This window comes from Drosophila biarmipes, chromosome 2R (assembly GCF_025231255.1).
Source record: "Drosophila biarmipes strain raj3 chromosome 2R, RU_DBia_V1.1, whole genome shotgun sequence".
NCBI lineage: Eukaryota > Metazoa > Arthropoda > Insecta > Diptera > Drosophilidae > Drosophila > Drosophila biarmipes.
In genome coordinates, this window is record NC_066615.1 from 3699530 (window position 1) to 3717476 (window position 17947).

The 17947-nt window shown below is 41.2% G+C and overlaps 5 protein-coding genes across 5 annotated transcripts; 2 read left to right on the forward strand and 3 right to left on the reverse strand.

Annotated features, from left to right (window-relative positions):
• Positions 1-648: 648 nt before the first annotated feature.
• On the reverse strand, positions 649-1312 carry LOC108029410 (uncharacterized). The gene has a single exon (XM_017101643.3). It carries the CDS (start codon positions 1217-1219, stop codon positions 731-733), a length of 489 nt encoding a protein of 162 aa, XP_016957132.1. The 5' UTR covers positions 1220-1312; the 3' UTR covers positions 649-730.
• A 973-nt stretch (positions 1313-2285) lies between these two features.
• Positions 2286-3157, reverse strand: LOC108029807 (uncharacterized). The gene has a single exon (XM_017102325.3). It carries the CDS (start codon positions 3071-3073, stop codon positions 2333-2335), a length of 741 nt encoding a protein of 246 aa, XP_016957814.1. The 5' UTR covers positions 3074-3157; the 3' UTR covers positions 2286-2332.
• Positions 3158-7088: 3931 nt separating this feature from the next.
• On the forward strand, positions 7089-9898 carry LOC108029382 (uncharacterized). The gene is made up of 3 exons (XM_017101610.3): positions 7089-8956; positions 9317-9413; positions 9476-9898. Exons 1-3 carry the CDS (start codon positions 7238-7240, stop codon positions 9847-9849), a joined length of 2190 nt encoding a protein of 729 aa, XP_016957099.1. The 5' UTR covers positions 7089-7237; the 3' UTR covers positions 9850-9898.
• Positions 9899-12487: 2589 nt separating this feature from the next.
• On the forward strand, positions 12488-15516 carry LOC108029385 (uncharacterized). The gene is made up of 3 exons (XM_017101613.3): positions 12488-14132; positions 14919-15015; positions 15076-15516. The coding sequence occupies exons 1-3, from the start codon at positions 12636-12638 to the stop codon at positions 15468-15470; spliced, it is 1989 nt and encodes a 662-aa protein (XP_016957102.1). The 5' UTR covers positions 12488-12635; the 3' UTR covers positions 15471-15516.
• A 1088-nt stretch (positions 15517-16604) lies between these two features.
• LOC108029777 (muscle-specific protein 20) lies at positions 16605-17698 on the reverse strand. Its single transcript, XM_017102287.2, has 3 exons — positions 17560-17698; positions 17092-17424; positions 16605-17030 (listed from the first exon to the last, which is right to left on the reverse strand). Exons 1-3 carry the CDS (start codon positions 17587-17589, stop codon positions 16839-16841), a joined length of 555 nt encoding a protein of 184 aa, XP_016957776.1. The 5' UTR covers positions 17590-17698; the 3' UTR covers positions 16605-16838.
• Positions 17699-17947: the final 249 nt, after the last annotated feature.

The window sequence follows — 17947 nt, forward strand, 5'->3', positions numbered from 1 at the left end:
AACTCGATTAGCACAGTACATACTGCACATGTATGTTCGCACACACTCGTGTGCATGCGGCTTGTTCAAGGAGTAGTTCACAAAAAATTTGTTGGCCTGGCCACAAAAGAGTGAGCGAACGTGTCTTATCACCCACAGGAACAACAACAAATGGTGACAGCCACAAGACAGACAAAGGGATAAGGCCGGCAGCAAAATTTGCGAGCAAAGTTTTCAATATCGCCAGCGAAATGCAGATGACACGAGTCACAAGGAAGGCCTTCGTAAAAGGCAATTCATTCTGCGCCATGCGTGTCCTGCTTGCTAGAAAATATTTCATGATTCTATACAGTGAGGGCAGGTGTAGAGTGCCGAAGTAAACTGTCTTAAAGTTCTTCCGTAACGTGAAAGCTTCAACGATATGTTTTCGTATGTATGTTAAAATAATACAATTTTCTTCAATAAGGAATACCCAGTAGTTGTATTCTTTTCAAGATTGAGTTGTACATACTTCAATGTAAACCACAGAGATTAATACATAAAAAACATCAAGCTGACACTTTAAGCCCTGGCTTCGCCGACATTGACGAGGCTGCTTGATAAGGCGGGTAAGACTGATACGGCCCCATATGACTAATGGGTAAATGTGACTGAAAGAAATTTCACACATGTGGTCAGCTTGGGGTTTTATTTGAATTTTTCATATATATAGGTTGCCTTTTACACGGTTTTTTGTCAAAACTCATTCGCTTCATTTCCAGTCCTGTAAGGAGGCACACAACTCGTAAAAATCCTTTATTTCAATTCTACTATCTAAGGTACTGCCCTTCTCTAAATGGCTCGTATCAGCTTTTGGGCAAATGGTGGCTAGGAGGGTTAGATTCCTATACCTTTCATCGGACCTACGCCTTCTGGCAGAGGACTCTGTGGCTTGGGACCCGTCTATTTGATCCTCCTCCGACGAAGAAGATTCCCCGGAGCTGTCAGCATTGTTCGTGACCTTTTCCTCGGCACCGGCTTTGAGCGCCTCTAAAGAACTGCTGTCGCTCCTGGCGGCTCGTCTGTGGATAACCTTATCGATACCGCCCATCTGTTCGTCGGAGTCCTCGACTTCACTCAGCAGCTCAAGTTGCTGCTCAGAGTAATCCGCCTCCTCGGTTTCTACCCTACTCGTGGGAAGAGCAACTGCCGCACTCAGCACTAAGGCCGAGACCAAGAGCAGCAGATCTGGCCTACGCATTGCTGAAATCCCTGGTGTATCCTGGTAAAATCTTTTTTTACTAACTTCCGCTTGCTGCTTCCACCTAGACTGACTTTTTCGGACTGATTCTGACCAGTTGCACACGCTACCCGAGAAGCCTCAACAAAATGCTATCGCTTCCCCGGCGATTATATGATTATTGACTCAATTTAAATTGAGTCGGGTAGAAAACGACCGCTCTCAGTCTCCTAAATTGGCACGTACTACAGACTTGAACTCGATTGGATTCGATCAAGCCTTATATATTAATTTATTATATGATACCCATTTTTTTTAGTGTAAAAGGGTATTCTGTATTCGGAAAAAGTGTATAACACCAAAGTCAATCTCGCCATGTCCGACATCGGAAACTTTAAAAGCTAAAGAGTGCTTTCTGAATTTGGAATCTACACTCCGACTTCACTCCAACGGCCTTAAACGTATTATCTAACTAATGGTAAGAATTACTGAGATCCACGAAAAATCCAAGTTGAAGTCAAACTGTAACCAATTAAAAGACCTAGAATTGTATTTCATTTGCTTTATTATTTTTTTCTTTCTTTAAAGTATTTATTCGTTAATAATTTATGGTTAACATGATTAACAATTATTTGATGATATTGGTTAGTCAACTTAGAGCCCTAAAATTACATTTTAATTATTCAATTTTCTCTATAGTTTATGATTTACATGCCATCTCGCAATTTTTTTGCAGGCCTTGATCATCGCCGTGACGTCTCAGCAGCTCCGAGCAAATAGAGTAAATTGGTTCCAGTGGCAGAGCAACTGCAGCACTCATCACGAGGACTGAGATTAAAAACAATATCAGTGTTCGATGCATTTTATCAAGTTGATGTTTTAATATTAGCTTTTATGAGAACTTTTCCGATCGGCGTTTCATTTCGGTCTGAATAAACACTTAATATTTTAGAATCGCCCAGATGCTGTAATCATAAAAGCAACATACGTACAAATACATACATATATTGCAGATAAGGAAACATAACTTGTGAGTACTGTGAGTCATCTCAAGTTGATTTGAGTTTCCGGAAAGGACAAGCAAAGGTTTTTAGTTTTGTTCACGTTTATTTAAAATCATTAGACTTAGAGAAATTATTCTGCATAGGTGGCCTCGTTGGCCTCTTTGGAACTGACTTCCATGACCTCGCACCCCTGGGCGTAGTCCTCGATGCTAGTGCTATCCTTGCTGTTTAAAATCTTCTGAATCTCCACCTCAGCCCGTGTCATCTCCTCGTCCAGCTCCTTCTCAGCCTGGGTATCCATTTCCGACTCCTCGCTGGGTTTTTGATACTTTGTTTGATCTTTGTCGGCAGCTTCGCGCCTTCTTCTGGGTTCCCCTTCAGCACAAAACTCTTCCTTCTCCCTTAGAAAGCGGGCAGGACTTGTCGTCTTACCTTCCTCCAGACCGTGACAAATTCTGTATTTCAAGGTTATTAAGATTTTGCTTAACTGGTCAACCATTAGCGTTATATCTGTATTCGGACGACTTGTTGTAATTTCTCTTCGTTTCCTAGCGGAGTGCACGGTTGTAGTTTCTTCTGCATGAACAGCATTTCCAATTGCTAACTTTTCCTCCGACGAGGAACCCGAGCTGTTTGCCTTGTCCTTGGCTCCATTCTTGTTTTCCTCGGAGGAGCTGGAATCCTTGGCAGATCGCTTGGCGACGTGGCCTCCGCTGCTGTCGTCCAGGTCCTGGAGTTCGCCGCTGTTTTCGATGTCCACCTGCATGTGTTCTAGCCAATCCTCCTCGGATTTGGACAGACTTGTGGGCAGAGCCACCACCGCGCAGAGCAGGATGGCGAAAACACCCAGCAGCAACACGGATCGCTGCATTGGCTTGTTCTTTCTAATCCTTGTAAAAGTAAATCGTTTTGTGATCCTCTGGCACACTTTGCGCCTAGACTGACTTTTTCATACTGAATACGACCGATGGCAAAGATTTTACAAGAAACCTTAAAATGATCGTGTACACACTGCGATACTGCGATTTTGTGATTACGGGCCCAGATGTAATTATAGCTTCCGTCAAACGCAATTTGCACGTATATTTCGTATATAGGTTGCTCATAACTCTCTCCCTCGGCATTCGCCGCACTGCGCATTTTCCGAGATTGCGAGTCCAGCATTCCAGACTTGAGCTGCATAATTCATGACAACAAATTGAGAGGCTGTGGGATGAGATGCTCTATCAGGCTGCCAAAGCAAAGCGGACGAAATCAGGCTGATAAGCCCACGGATCACTAGAGATCAACCCCGACGCGCAATTTGTAATTATTGACGCTCTCTGAAAGCGGAGAAGGAAATATGAAATTACGTTCGCACAGTAAAACAAAACGCCCCAAATGTATAAATCATATTTATCATTTATTTGGTTCTAACTAGGTAAGTAAACCAGTCTCTTAGTCCTAACGCTATCGAGATCAAACTTCCCTTTAAGTATTTGTTCTACTGCAGGTAGTATACATCAGAAAACTGTATCCTATGGCTCCTATGGAAAACAGTGAGAAAATACTGGAAGAATGCTGGCCTTATTGTTTTTGGTAATTTTTTTTTTTAAACAACATGCAAAAAACATTCGCCTTGTTTATCTGGTTTTTACATTTTATTTTATAAAAATCGGAAAATTTTAAAATTTCTCATGTTTTTATGAGATATACAATAAAGTCGATCAAGTGCCTGATTTTGTTTATCTAAAAAATGATGACAAATAGTTGTTTACAGTTCCAGGAATTTACAAAATTTCCAAAAAAGATTGCCATGACCCACATCTAGACCGAAATCAGTTTTTAAAAGATTGCTTGTAAATATGCTTCATGATTTACTTTGTTATTTAGAAATATTTATACCCTTGCAGAGGGAATAATGATTTCAGTCAGAAGTTTACAACGCAGCTCCCATAGGAACTATCGGGGAAATAATTAATATTATATATTATATCTTCGGTGTTTTTTAACATATAACCTTCTAAACGTGAAAAAAACATTTTTTTTATTAGTTCTGAATTTTGAATTAAATTTTATCAAAATCGAACGACTATATCATATATCTGCCATCGGAAAATTAGTGGTAAAATAATATGAAAAATTTATATCTTCGGTATTTTTTAACATATAACCTTCTAAGAAATAATATTTTTTATTTAGTTCTGAATTTCACATTAAATTTTATCAAAATCGGACGACTATATCATATAGCTGTCATAGTAGCAATCGGAAAATTAGTGGAAAAATAATATGAAAAAAATTATATCTTCGGTGTTTTTTAACATATAACCTTCTTAGCTTGAAATATGCTTCATGATTTGCTTTGTTATTTAGAAATATTTATACCCTTGCAGAGGGAATAATGATTTCAGTCAGAAGTTTGCAACGCAGCTCCCATAGGAACTATCGGGGAAATAATTAATATTATATATTATATCTTCGGTGTTTTTTAACATATAACCTTCTAAACGTGAAAAAAACATTTTTTTTATTAGTTCTGAATTTTGAATTAAATTTTATCAAAATCGAACGACTATATCATATATCTGCCATCGGAAAATTAGTGGTAAAATAATATGAAAAATTTATATCTTCGGTATTTTTTAACATATAACCTTCTAAGAAATAACACTTTTTATTTAGTTCTGAATTTCGCATTAAATTTTATCAAAATCGGACGACTATATCATATAGCTGTCATAGTAGCAATCGGAAAATTAGTGGAAAAATAATATGAAAAAAATTATATCTTCGGTGTTTTTTAACATATAACCTTCTTAGCTTGGAAATTAGTGGGAAAATAATATGAAAAAATTATTTACTAAAGTTGATTATTTCTTACAACTGCAAGGGTATACAAACTTGCCGAAGTTAACTTCCTCTCTTGTTTTCACTTAAATATCAACAACAGCTGCTGAACAGCTAATATTAGTTTTTTGTTAGAATTAACAACTGATTACAATTACTTCTTAATTATCGGAAAGAGTCAGATAAGAGCCAAATAACAATTTTTCGTTGCCTAAATTTAGAAAGGTAAATTGTAAAAGGTTTTATGTTTCTCCCTCTGTGTAGAAAAACGCTCGTCAATTACAATTTCACGCAACGTGCTATCGTAATTGAAGCTTTAAGGAAAGGGAAGGCCAAGCTCTAGAGTTTTCCTAAGTATCCGCCAGATACTGTAGACTCCTAATCCGAAAAACGCCACTTAATGCAGACAAACAAAGGAGCGGAAAAAGAAAAGGATTCCCGGAAAGTTTTGGACGGAATGATAAATAGCAAAAGGATTCCCTCGGTTTCGCTTAGGACGTGAGCCGACTGCCAAACGATAGCCATATATGCCCGCTGACGAATGTCCAGAAGCAATTATTGTGCCGCCGGTGTTTACCTTCCTATTAAAAGCCCATCAGAAACTTGCCTATTACTCACCTGAAGGCGTGGCAACGGCTTAAACGGCTTCGAGAACAAATTTATTTACCAGCGATCAAAGGGGAGTCTGAGTCTGTCATAAAAAAATTATTTAGCCTGCTCGTCGGATCCCAGGTGTCCTCCGAACATCAAAGGCGACCAATGGGTGGGAGAGCACAGTCGCCGGCTCATGCATAATTTAAAGCAATTTGCCATTTTTCTGAATCAATTTCCACACCAAGACAATCAAACGGAAAGTATTAAGACCCGAAATCCGTTCCAAGTGCTGCAGTGCTTCCTATGCAAATTACACTCTCCAGCACTGCAGCACTTTTATGTAAATCGCCCGGCACCTGGTGCTGCCCAAAAGAGCGGCAGGATGAAGTGAATTAAAGCGCCAACATTTTGTCATATTTATTAAAAATTTATCAATGTCATAAAGTTTACCGCACTGGTAAAAAATAAAAAAAAATAAGCTCACGCACACAATGGGCAACGATCAATCAACTTTAAAGCCGTCGCAAGATTTACTTAGGACCTCCAATTGGACCCCAGATGGTGCTAAAGAAAAAGGACTTTCGGATTAATTCCGGGCAAAGTTTGGTGATGAAGTTGCAGTTAAAGTGGGGACAAGATGGTCAGATGCTTAGCACTCATTACTTGGTGGTTAAAAAACAATGTAACGAAGTACACAAAATAAGAACAAGATTCATACAATTTTATGAACACACAAATTGACCGAAAGAAAAGAAGAAAAGTAGAAATATAGATCTTCATATAGTACTACACCCAATCATCACCTATATGTAAAAAGTAATTTTTATTTAATGCCTAAAAGTATGTCATTTGGCATCTTCAGGCTAATTAAAAACATTTACCAATAGAACGGTTTTGCTGCGAGAAATATAAGGTATATATATTAAGATATTCCTAATTTATGAAGCCATGCCATTTTAAAGTTATATTTTTATTCCTTTATTCCTTTTACTCTATGAGTAAAGATTCGTCGAAAAGTGTGTAACAGGTAGAAGGAAGCGTTTCCGCCCCCAAAAACCCATAACTCTTGATCAGGATCACTAGCCGAGTTGATCTAGCCATGTCAGTCTGTCTGTCCGTCCCTATGAACGCTGACATCTCGGGATTTGGTATGTAGATCCTTGACCTTCTTGCGCATCGCAAGTGTGTTTCAGGAGGGTGCCAACAACGTAAACGACCATAACACTAGTAACATTTTTTAACATTTATTTTTAATTTTTAAAATCGGAATGAGGTTGAGTTCTTTTTGTCAATACCCACAAGGCCGTAAGTTGAAGCTATAGGCTTGGTGCGCAAGGATGTGCTAGTTGGCGCTATAGGTGTGCTAGTAAAAAGGAACAGATTTCCTGGAAGCAAATTCAGTTGAGTATATAACAGTCGATGCCATAGACTATAGCGTTCTTTCTTGTTGTCTTTGTACCTTTTGAGTTAGTTGTCACAATCCAAACAACTCCGAAAACACAAAACACCCAAAAGATAACACTAAAAATACACAAAAATCAACCAAAAAAACTTAAAAATTTAAATAAGCAATAAAAAATAAAAAAACAAAAGGTTCACCAAAGCACTCACCATGTCCAAAAACCCCGAGTCCACGGAGGAAGCCTTGCAAGCCGCCAAGACCTCCATGGATGCCACAGACCAGTTGCAGGCTAACAAATCTCCTGAGTCAGAGGTGGTACCTGAGGATACCCCTAAGCTGGAGGAGGATATCCAACCAATGTTTGGGGAACCCGTTTTACAGGAGGAGCTTGACCCAACTCCAGTTTTGGAGGCTACGGGGGAGGGCAAAGATGCTGCGATCACCGAGGACTTAACTAAACAAGCATCTGGACAAGACGTAGGGCCAACGGCAGCGGAAGGTACAGATGAACTTTCGCCAGAAGAAAAAAAGCTGAAACTGAAAAAGGAGCGAAAAGAACGCTTAAAAGACTTGGCCAGCACCCGCTTTACGTTGTCGGAAGTCCCCATGCGAACAATAAGTTTTACTGCGGAAAACACAGAAGATATGAGGGAAGTTTTGGTGGAGGGGGAGGAGGAAGAGAAACAAGAGATCATGGTTAACTTTGATGAGCCCTTGGATGATGACTTGGAAACGGCGTCGACAGCAACAACGGACGAGTCTGAAGAGGACCTTTTCAAGAAGATCCAGGGCCACAGAATGGTGGACCTTTTTCCGGCAGGCTTTTCAAGTGCACCCGTTGATAAAAGTATTTTCTACAAGGATCCCAAGTATGACGATTCGGAGGATGCGATGAGTATCGCTGCCATTAGCATGATATCTATGAGAACGTTGAAGCCGGCAGATCCCGATTCCGTCCAGTTGAAGAGCAACTTTCTGAGGGATTTCGATGTGCCCAGTCTGTCGGACATATCGGAGGAGCACGAGCTGAGTGCGCAGGTTTCGCGAGCGATGTCTGCGGCTAGCGTCCACCCTGAGCAGGGCTTCTTCGTCGATCCCACATCGAGACTGAGCTCCCGCAGCAGCTCGTCATCCGAATCGTTATTGGATTTGGACCACGAACAGCACGATGACAAGGAGGCTCCTGACAGTCAGGACGACTCCTTCGATATCTCCGACATACCTGAATTCGCCGAACTTCCTGAATCTTCTATCCCAAAACCGAAGGGCGTTACTTTGGATGACTTCAGCGCCTTGAACAAAGTGGAGTTCGATGAACGCTTCGAAGAAGAGGATTTTGGCATTTTGCATGCCCGTACGGTCAAGAATGTGGTCCGGGAATTAATTCTCGATCTCATCGAGGAGACTGCCAATAAGTCGGACTACCAAAACCAGGAGACCGTGCTTCGGGCGAAATATGACAAGAAGAAGCTCTTGGACGGTATCCAAAACATAATTGATACCTATATGATTGAAAAATACACCAACGAAATGATGTCCAACCGTCTCACCGAATATTACAAACGTAACCGAAACGCCCGTGTCTTCGCCCCCCTTTCGGCGGAAAACGAAAAGCGGTACCAAGCCCGCTACTTTCACGCACTGGCCTTGCTCGACAGTCTTAAGGAACGGGTGAACGTGGCCAAGCACAAGCACGCCGTCCAGATGAACAGGGTGATCCTGGATCTCCACTCCGCCCAGAGCGTTGCCTCGATCACGGAGGAACGACTGGAGCACCTTTTCCACAAATACCTGGTTCGACCGGATTCGGATCACCTGCGTCGCCTTGTGGATCGCGAGCTGAGGCTCATGTCCGTCAAGCGGAACGAGATTAGCGACAGCAGGCTCTTCCTGATCACAAGAAAACACACATTGGCCAACATAATGGATGTAAGTACACTGAAAACAAGGGAAAGGAGAACATCACTGTTTCTTAAAGAATTTAAGCAAGTCGTAACTTTGACAGAGACATTGTTTGGTTTGTATCGCTATGATATATTATTGAAATATTTTACTGAAAGGGAAAGAAGCTATACAGTTGTCCGATCTGACACGTTCCGACCTTTGTGCTATACTACCCGATTAGAAATAAGACTTTTGAAAAGGCTTCATGCCGATAGCTTCCAAACTGAGAAACTAGTTTGCTTAAAAACGGACAGACGGACATGGCTAGATCAACACTTTTCAGCCTTTAAATTACAAAAAAAAACTTACAAATTGATTTCCTTTAACCTTTATTCAACCATCTAGAAAATCACTGCTCTGGATACATTAAGTGACACCGTGAACATCAGGGACTACATATCCGTACAAAACGAAGTGTTTGCCCTCCAGAAGAAAATCGAAGGTATGCACCAGTTAACCACACTGTGAAAAGATCTGTAAGTTCTCACACTTCTGTTTCCCCAGAACGCAATATCGAGCTGAAGAAGGTGCGAACACAATTCCTCATGGACGTTCACCTCACCCGACACAACCGAGAGAAGGCACTGGCACTGGGGGAAAAGTTTGAAGTTCGGAAGTCCGTGCTGAAGAATGCCATCGATAAGCAGCGCCTCCTGCGCAAACGACTCTACCTCGTGAAACTGGAGCGCATCAAGATGCGCCAGCAGTCCAGGGAGCTGACCTTCCAGGGCGGCATCCTGGCAATGCCATCGCTGATGTACGACTTCGACAAAACTGTGGAGCGACTGAAGGAGAAACAGGAGACTGTGGCCAAGCTCAGGGAGACCATGAAGGCACTCCAACGTCACGTCGACCAAGTAGAAGGCAGAAGTCTGTAGAAAGCATTCACATCCGACGACTCCAATAAACAGTGCGAATAATAGCATATCCATTAATAGGTTTTTTTTAACGGCAACAGGTTAAATACTTGGTAACGGCATTTACTAATTTCAATTTTGTAATAAGACAAAAATCTCGAGGCATTACAAATGTATATGTATCCCACTCTCTCTCTCTATTCCCCAAACATAGTTATTAGTTTTGTGTAAATCAAATAGAAAACTATTTGTATACTCTTTAATTTGCGTATAAGCATGGTCGAGACCAAAAGTCTTTTTTCTTTTTATACCCGCTCCTCGTAGAGTAAAAGGGTATACTAGATTCGTCGGAAAGTATGAAACAGGCAGAAGGAAGCGTTTCCAACCCGATAAAGTATATATATTTTGATCAGCATCAATAGATCAGTCCATCTAGACATGTCCGTCAGTCCGTTTCAACGCAAACTAGTATCTTAGGTCTGAAGCTATCGGGTTAAATCCTTCTCAAAAGTCCCACTTATATTGCAGGTAGTGTATAAGTCGAAACGAGCCTGATTGGACAACTAGTTAGTATTGCTTAAATAGAAATGATCAAAAAACAATTATGAAATAAATTAAAAACTTTATTATCTTAGGGATTTTTGACATAATGTCTTCTACTCTTGGAAATTTCATTCTTATTATTTCAGACTTTTGAATAAAGAACGGTAGTAAATTAAAATGGGACGGTATCTTATTATTTCTGTAGTTAGTTTTAAGCTTTCTAAAAATCGGGAAGCTCTACAATGCTGCCACTGAAGCGACCTGCAAGGGTATAGAAACTTTAGCTTGCTGAAGTTAATTTCCTTTTATGTTTTAAAAATCAATTATAGAATGGAAATTCTATTCTCTTTGGCTGCATTACTCATATATGAGGTTTGGTAATAAGCATCACATCAAAATGTTCGGGCTTTTAATAATTTATTTTTTAAAAGTTTAAGTCGATAAAAAACGTAAATGCTTCCCTTTTAATTCAAAAGTATCTAATAACAAGCAAGGAAGTTTACGTCGGCAAGCCGAAGTTTGTATACCATTGCAGTTATTCAAAATAATCAAATTTATATTCCTGATATTATAAGATAATATGTCAAAAAGCGCCAAAGCTATAATTTGTTTCACAGTATTTCCCACCAATTATCCGATCGTTCCTATGATAGTTATATGATATAGTCGTCGGATTTTAATAAAATTTAATTTGAAACTCAGCACTAATTAAAAAATGTTATATCCAAGCTAAGAAAGGTATATGTTAAATAACACGAAAGATATAATTTTTTTATATATATATAAGATATAGTTGTCCGATCCGGCTGGTTCCGACTTATATACTACCTGCAATAGAAAGAAGACTTTTGGGAAAGTTTCAGTCCGATAGCTTTAAAACTGAGAGACTAGTTTGCGTAGAAACGGACGGACAGACGGACGGACATGGCTAGATCGACTCGCCTTGTGACGCTGATCAAGAATATATATGCTTTATGGGGTCGGAAACGTCTCCTTTACTGCGTTGCAAACTTCTGAATTAAATCATATCCTCTGCAAGGGTATAAAAATTTGTTCTCATCAAATGACTGTTGCATAGTTTTGGGCATTCAAGTATGCAATGAAATGCAAAAGGGGTTGCACTTTTTGTCGCTCATTATCTTCCAATCCTTTTTAGAATAACTAGTCAAAACTGGTTAAAAAAAAAAAAAAATTTTTCATAACTCTAAATCTGTTATATTTAATTTCGATATGGGTAGAGTTGTTAGCTAATTAAATTAAAATTAATAAATTATCTTTTCAGAGACATATATCACGACTCTGTAGCATTAGTGGTTTAGAAACTACGGCCTTCCAATCGGTGATGCTGGTGCTGAGTATCACGGATAATAAAACTAGGTTAAAGCCGGGTACATTTTTCCCCACCGACCCCAGCAGCTCCAATTTTATAAATTTACACTATTACACTTTCGCTGCTTTTTCTCCCAAACATTTGAATGTTCTAATGACTTGCTATGCGTCCTTTTGCGATACCTATCGATTGAAGTTTCTCTCGTTACAATCGGACCATCACAGCAGGTTTTCCATAATGGAATGGCTAGTAGTCGCCCTCGCACTCTGCGATGCGCTTCGACACAATGTGTACTGCCGTCTACCGTGATTTTTTGACAATTTCAGTTTAGACATAAATAGATCTGGCCATACTAGGGGGTTTTTCAAAATACTTACAACAAAACTGTTCTATCCAAACTATTTAATACCCCCAAAAAGTTCCCAAAGGGATTTTTTCAAACCCACAAGCAAAAGGACAAATATTTTATGGCGTGCAATCTTCTTAGTTTTTTCGCTATGTTTCGAATAGTGTAACACTTTTTGTGATCAGACCACAGCAGATTTTCAATTCTGCGGCTATATACAGAGGCGCCTTCGCACACTCTCCTGGTGCGCGTCCGCCACTACGTAAACTGCCGTTCACAGTGATTCACAAAGTTATTTAAATTAATATGGTTTCAGCTGCATGGGTAAATTAAATTCGAATTTCCTTTTTAGTTTGTTCAGAAAACGCTAAACAGTAAAAAATATTTAAATTAACTTTTTAGGCAAGAGTCTTTGAAATAGCTGTCAAGCAAAGATCTAAGGTTAGAATCACAAAACAGATGTACACGAGAACACAACAACTCAATACAGTAACACTGAAAGAAGTAAAAAAAAACGGAAAGGCATATAAAACAATTATAAAAAATTCAATTAAAGCGAAACCATAAATAAATATATAAAAGAACATAATGGAAACTGAGGCAAACGAAGAACCCCAAACCGAAATGGTGCAGGAAGAGGTCCCTCAAGACAGTGTCAGAGTTGTTTCCGAGGACCTCGTCAAAATTCTATCGGAAGATAGTAGGCAGTCTATATCAGCCATTCCCGGTCGAGCTTCGGCTTTTTCCAGGACAAGTGAGATAGTGATGAAGAAGATGAAAAAGGAGGAAAAGAGGTTGCTGCTCAAGGAGGCCATGGAGCGGCTAAAGGAGCGCAAGGAGGAGGAGAAGAATAAGGAACGTCAGATCGAAGAAGAAAGCAAGAAAAGATCGCTAGATAGTTTGGAGGAACATGATGAGCAGTTGCTTTGGACCAACCTGGGTGAAGATGTTGGCAGCAACACGGAAAGTACTTCCCGACAGTCGGACTTGGTCTCGTTCGGAGGGGATTTGATCACAGCTGGTGCTGAGGATGCAGACTCTCTGGAACCAATCGAATCTTCCTCGGAATCCGAGTTAGAGCACCAAAAGACCCAGCGATTCAAGAGCATAAATCCCTTGCAGACGGCCGTCCAATCGCTGATGCTGGTGCCCAGTATCTCGGATATTTCGCTGTCGAGCGAGCCGGTTGTCCTGCGAAAATCTATCGGTTCTTCAAAGCTAGATAAGCATGACAACTTTAGGGATTCCCTTGCCGATGATAATGAGAGCCTAAGTTCCGAAGCAGCGGAGGAGGGATCCAGTAAGACACACACCGACTCTCGGACTGTCATGGGCGATTCGGAGTCTCTGGGCGAAGAGTCGTCCCTCGAGATTATACAGGAAATTCCATTAACAGAGTCCACGGAAAGGGAATCCCAGAAATACCTGGATTTCGAAAGCTTTTTTCCAGCCACCGAGGCAAAAAGCGACTCGCCCATCATGAACGTGGATAAAGAACTTAGGGTTATAGAGACGCAACAGGTTGTTCGCGGGTTCCTCAACCAGCTCATAGCAAGTGTGGTCATAGTAGATCGGCCAGGCACCGATGAGTATATCCGGAACCGACTGGACAAGGATAAGCTCCTTGCCGCTCTGCAGAGTGCCGTGCACGATCACATCCTGATCAACGACCTCCACAAAATGCTCGAGGATCGAATGATCGAGTACTACCGCCGCCTCAAGAACAAGCGGCCCTTCGACACACTGTCCCTGACGGACGAGGTGAACTACGGAATTCGTCATGATAATGCCCTCTCTTATTTGTCCTATGCCCAAGAGCGCCTCTCCAGGGTGAAGGATAAATATGGAGTTCTAATGGCCACTGCTTTCTTGGACCTCTCGCACGCCATGCACATCGCCGTCAGCACGGAGGGGCACCTGGAGCAGACGATCCGACGGCTCCTGGTTCGGCCGGACGCCGAGACCGACTTCCTCAAACGGCTTGTGGCCCGCGAGCTGCGGCTGATGGCGGAGCACCGGAACCAAATCAGCGATACCCGGCTCCTGCTCATCTCACATAAGCACACATTGAGCCGCATTACAGAAGTAGGTATTAACCACATTTCTCGTCGCATTTTTGTAATCCTTTTCCGTGAAATTCATCAGAATGCTTATCCCACATAAGCACACATTGAGCCGCTTTACAGAAGTAGTTATTAAACACTTTCTCCGTCGCATTTTTTGTGGTTTTTGTCCGTGGGACTCATCAGAACGCTTATTTGCCACATTGTCCAAATCTTAGTTTTCCATTTTGTCGACCATATCAACGTCTTTTCTCTAAAATGATAGAGGCATATTCTTTATGAGGGTCACTAGCCGAGTCGACCTAGCCATGTCCGTCTGTCCGTATAAGCTCTCAGACGTCGGAAACTATACGAGCTTGACTTTTGGGATTTGGGATGCAGATTCTTGGGCCTCATGCGCAGCGCAAGTTTCTTTCAGAGCTACTCTCACTCTGATGCCCATAAACTAAACTAACCTGTGGAACCTTCGTAGTTATGCTGTAAAAATATTTTAATTTAAATGTATTGTATTGTGAACACCAACGTTCGACGTAAAAAAGTTTGCCTCTACCATTCTGCCGCGAACATTACCACTTATTAAAATAGTTGGTAGGTGGCGCTTTACAATATCGCTTTTCTGATGGTGTATCCTATGTCCGTTTTTCTCCCTTTATCTGAGTTACGGGTATTCGATAGTCGATGCACCCGACTATAGCGCTCTTTCTTGTAAATATTGTTTCTGTCCGTAAGTTTATTATAAATATTTGCAGTTTCATCCGTGTATTTTTCTATAAAACGTGCAAAGTTAATCCAAACATTCTTACCCTAGCAAATAAAAGATATAGAGACCGTGTGCGATGGTGTTAGCATGAGAGACTTCATAACTGTGCAAACTAAGGTGTTTGCGCTTGAAAAAAAGATTGAAGGTATCTATTTTTAAGTACACCTTTTTCATTGGAACAATATACCTTTTTAAACCCACCAAGAGCGAAACCTCGATCTAAAAAGGCAGCGCAACCAATACCACACGGACCTGCATTTGACCAAGCTTGCTCGAGAGAAATCCTTTGCACTTAAGAACAAACTACATAAGCTCGAGGACGAGCTGCTGAAGAAGAACGAGGTCAAACACCGACTGAAGATTCAGCTCTGTGGCGCGAAGGTGGTGCACAAGAAGATAAGGGGCCAGATGAATGATTTGACCTACCAGGGAGGACTCCTGTCGTTGCCGGCTTTGATGTACGACTACGATCGAACGGTGGCTTACATTCGGGAGAAGGAGGAACGCGTCTCCAATCTGAGGGAAACCCTGAAATCCATTACAAATCGACTTGAATCTGTGATGGACAGCGAACGAGAAACGAAGAGTATAATATTCTGAAAGGTTATCTACGCTTTTCAACCAAATACATTTGTCTACAAAAATAGCTCAGCATTTGTCATTCCTTAATACTATAAACAACAGGCTTAATTGGTTAAGAGAAAAACTCAAGACTTCCTACTCGCAAGCGCATGCATCAATAATAACCCTGAATCGGTAGACAAAATCTCTTAATGAACCATTATAAAAAAATATATTTTCCCCACATTTTCAGTGTCAAGTTTGTTATTTATTTGCCTGCTTTTATTTTTTCCTACTATATGTTGAACAGAAGGAAATCGGAGGGAAATACTGTTTGGTTGCTTTCATAAATATTTCAAGCGACCAATTGATGGAAATTTTGAAAGTCTAAATATAGGAACTCGGAATTTGGCACGCTTTACTCTTAATCATCTTTCTAGAGTAGTGTTTGCGTTTGATTGAAATACACACGATCTTCGTACGCTTCAAATAGCCAAAAATAATGAAAGAAACATTTAATCTACGGACTAAATAAATATAACATATTTTGTTAGCAAATATTTCGTTAACAACACAATTTCGAGACGCCTAAATCGGTTCTACACTTTAAATTTACAGACATGAAATATGGGTTTCGATATCTTTCCATTGACGTTTTTTTTAGCGAAACCTGAAAAACCATCAATATGACCCTATGCCAGACAATAAAAATTTAAGAAATTAGGAAAGTGGCAGCTGAAGGCGTGAAATACTCTCGAGAGCTATCTGGCTTTTCTCATTTTTGGCACCTTCATTGTTGCACCTGCAATACATATTTGTCTGTGTGCCTTAGAGTAAACAATTTTACGCCTCGGACAGGTGAGTTTCGGTATTCGTCTGGGGCGAATTCCTGTCCTTACACATAGGCAATGTATCTTGGTGTTTACTCTGTCCATCGCTGGTGTTCTGGCCTCGACACGCTTCAACTGAATTCTTCCCATCGCACACTCATCGGAGTGTGTTTATGCTTGCTTTATAACCTTGATACAATGATGTATATATATATCTATACGTATGAAATTCATTTTTAGAACGCACCATAGGCAGATAAATAAAGTCTCTACACCCACACAAAATTCAACAGCAAGAACGTAGAGAGCTCAAGGTTACAGAGGTGATCGAAAAGTGGAAAACTGGGATTTTTGAATTACTTTATTGTACTCGTAAATAGATTAACTTAGGCGTATACTTAATTAAAGGCGACAGGCCTTTGCGTTGCTTTTGTGTGTTGTTTTGTGTGAGTGTTTTGGGTGTTGAGTTTTGCTTTGGTGAGGAATACCATTGTGTTTATGTTTCATCATACAAAATATATGGGTGTGTTCACTTAGCATACGTGTAGAAAAGGGTTGACTTCCAGTCCTGGACGGCTTACTTGCCGATCAGGATCTTGCGGCCGGCGCCGAGGTTCTGGCCAGCCTGGGTGGCTCCCTTGTTCGAACCGGCCTGCAGACCCACGATGGTCTGGCCGGCCTTCAGCTGCTCCTCGGTGAAGTCGCGCTTGCACTCGTCGGCGGGCTTGGGACCCAGGAAGGGACCCTTGAAGTCGGCGTGCTTGTAGGTCTATAGAGGTCCAAGATCCAATAGTCAGAGAGGATCACAAAAGACTGTTATTTCCACTTACGGCACGGCCCAAGGCGAAGATGGTGTTGGTCACGTTGGCAATGTCCTTCTTCTCATACAGATCGACGGTCTGGAAGACATCGATGTCGGGCACGCCGTACTCCTTTAGAGCCTTCTGGAAGTTGTTGATGTTCTCCATGAACTTAAACTGGCCGCCCGAGGAGTTGACCTTGGGCACGGCGTTGGGCGACAGGACGTTGATCAGCTTGCACAGCACCTGGCCGTCCTTGAGCACATCCTCGTAGGACTGGCCGGCGGGGAACTTCTCGCCGATGATGGCCTCGACCCACTCCTGGGCCTCCTTGTCCATCTCGGGATTGCGCTTGCCGGCAATCTAGGTGGATGAAAGGAAACAAATAAAAATGTAGACACATCCTTTCACAAAACTCGTTCTTAACTTTCACACTTTAACTTTTTCGTGTTATTATTTTAAGGATCTTTTTCTCTTCTCCACTGGTCAACTATTCACCTTGGCACGAACGGCACGCTCAAGAGACATGTTTGGTTCTTGGTTTTGGGTTCGGGTCCTGTGGGATCTTCACTAAAGCTCTGACGGGCTAACACTGATGCCAGCCAACGGGGCGTATTCGGCTTTTAAAGCGCGAGAGAGCGATCTCCGACGAATTCGTTCAAGAATTTTCCAAAAATATATCCGAATTCGGAGTCGAGTGTGTGAAAATTGCGAGGCGTGGGCGTTCTATATGTTCGAAGCGCCGACTTGCCCTCCCTCGAATGAGTCGTGCGTTATAATTTTAGATCATCATCGGCCGAGAAAAGAAAAAATCCAAAGCAGCAGCAACAACAAATGGTTAATAATTTTCACACATTACCAATCGATGGAAGTGAGTCTGTGTGGT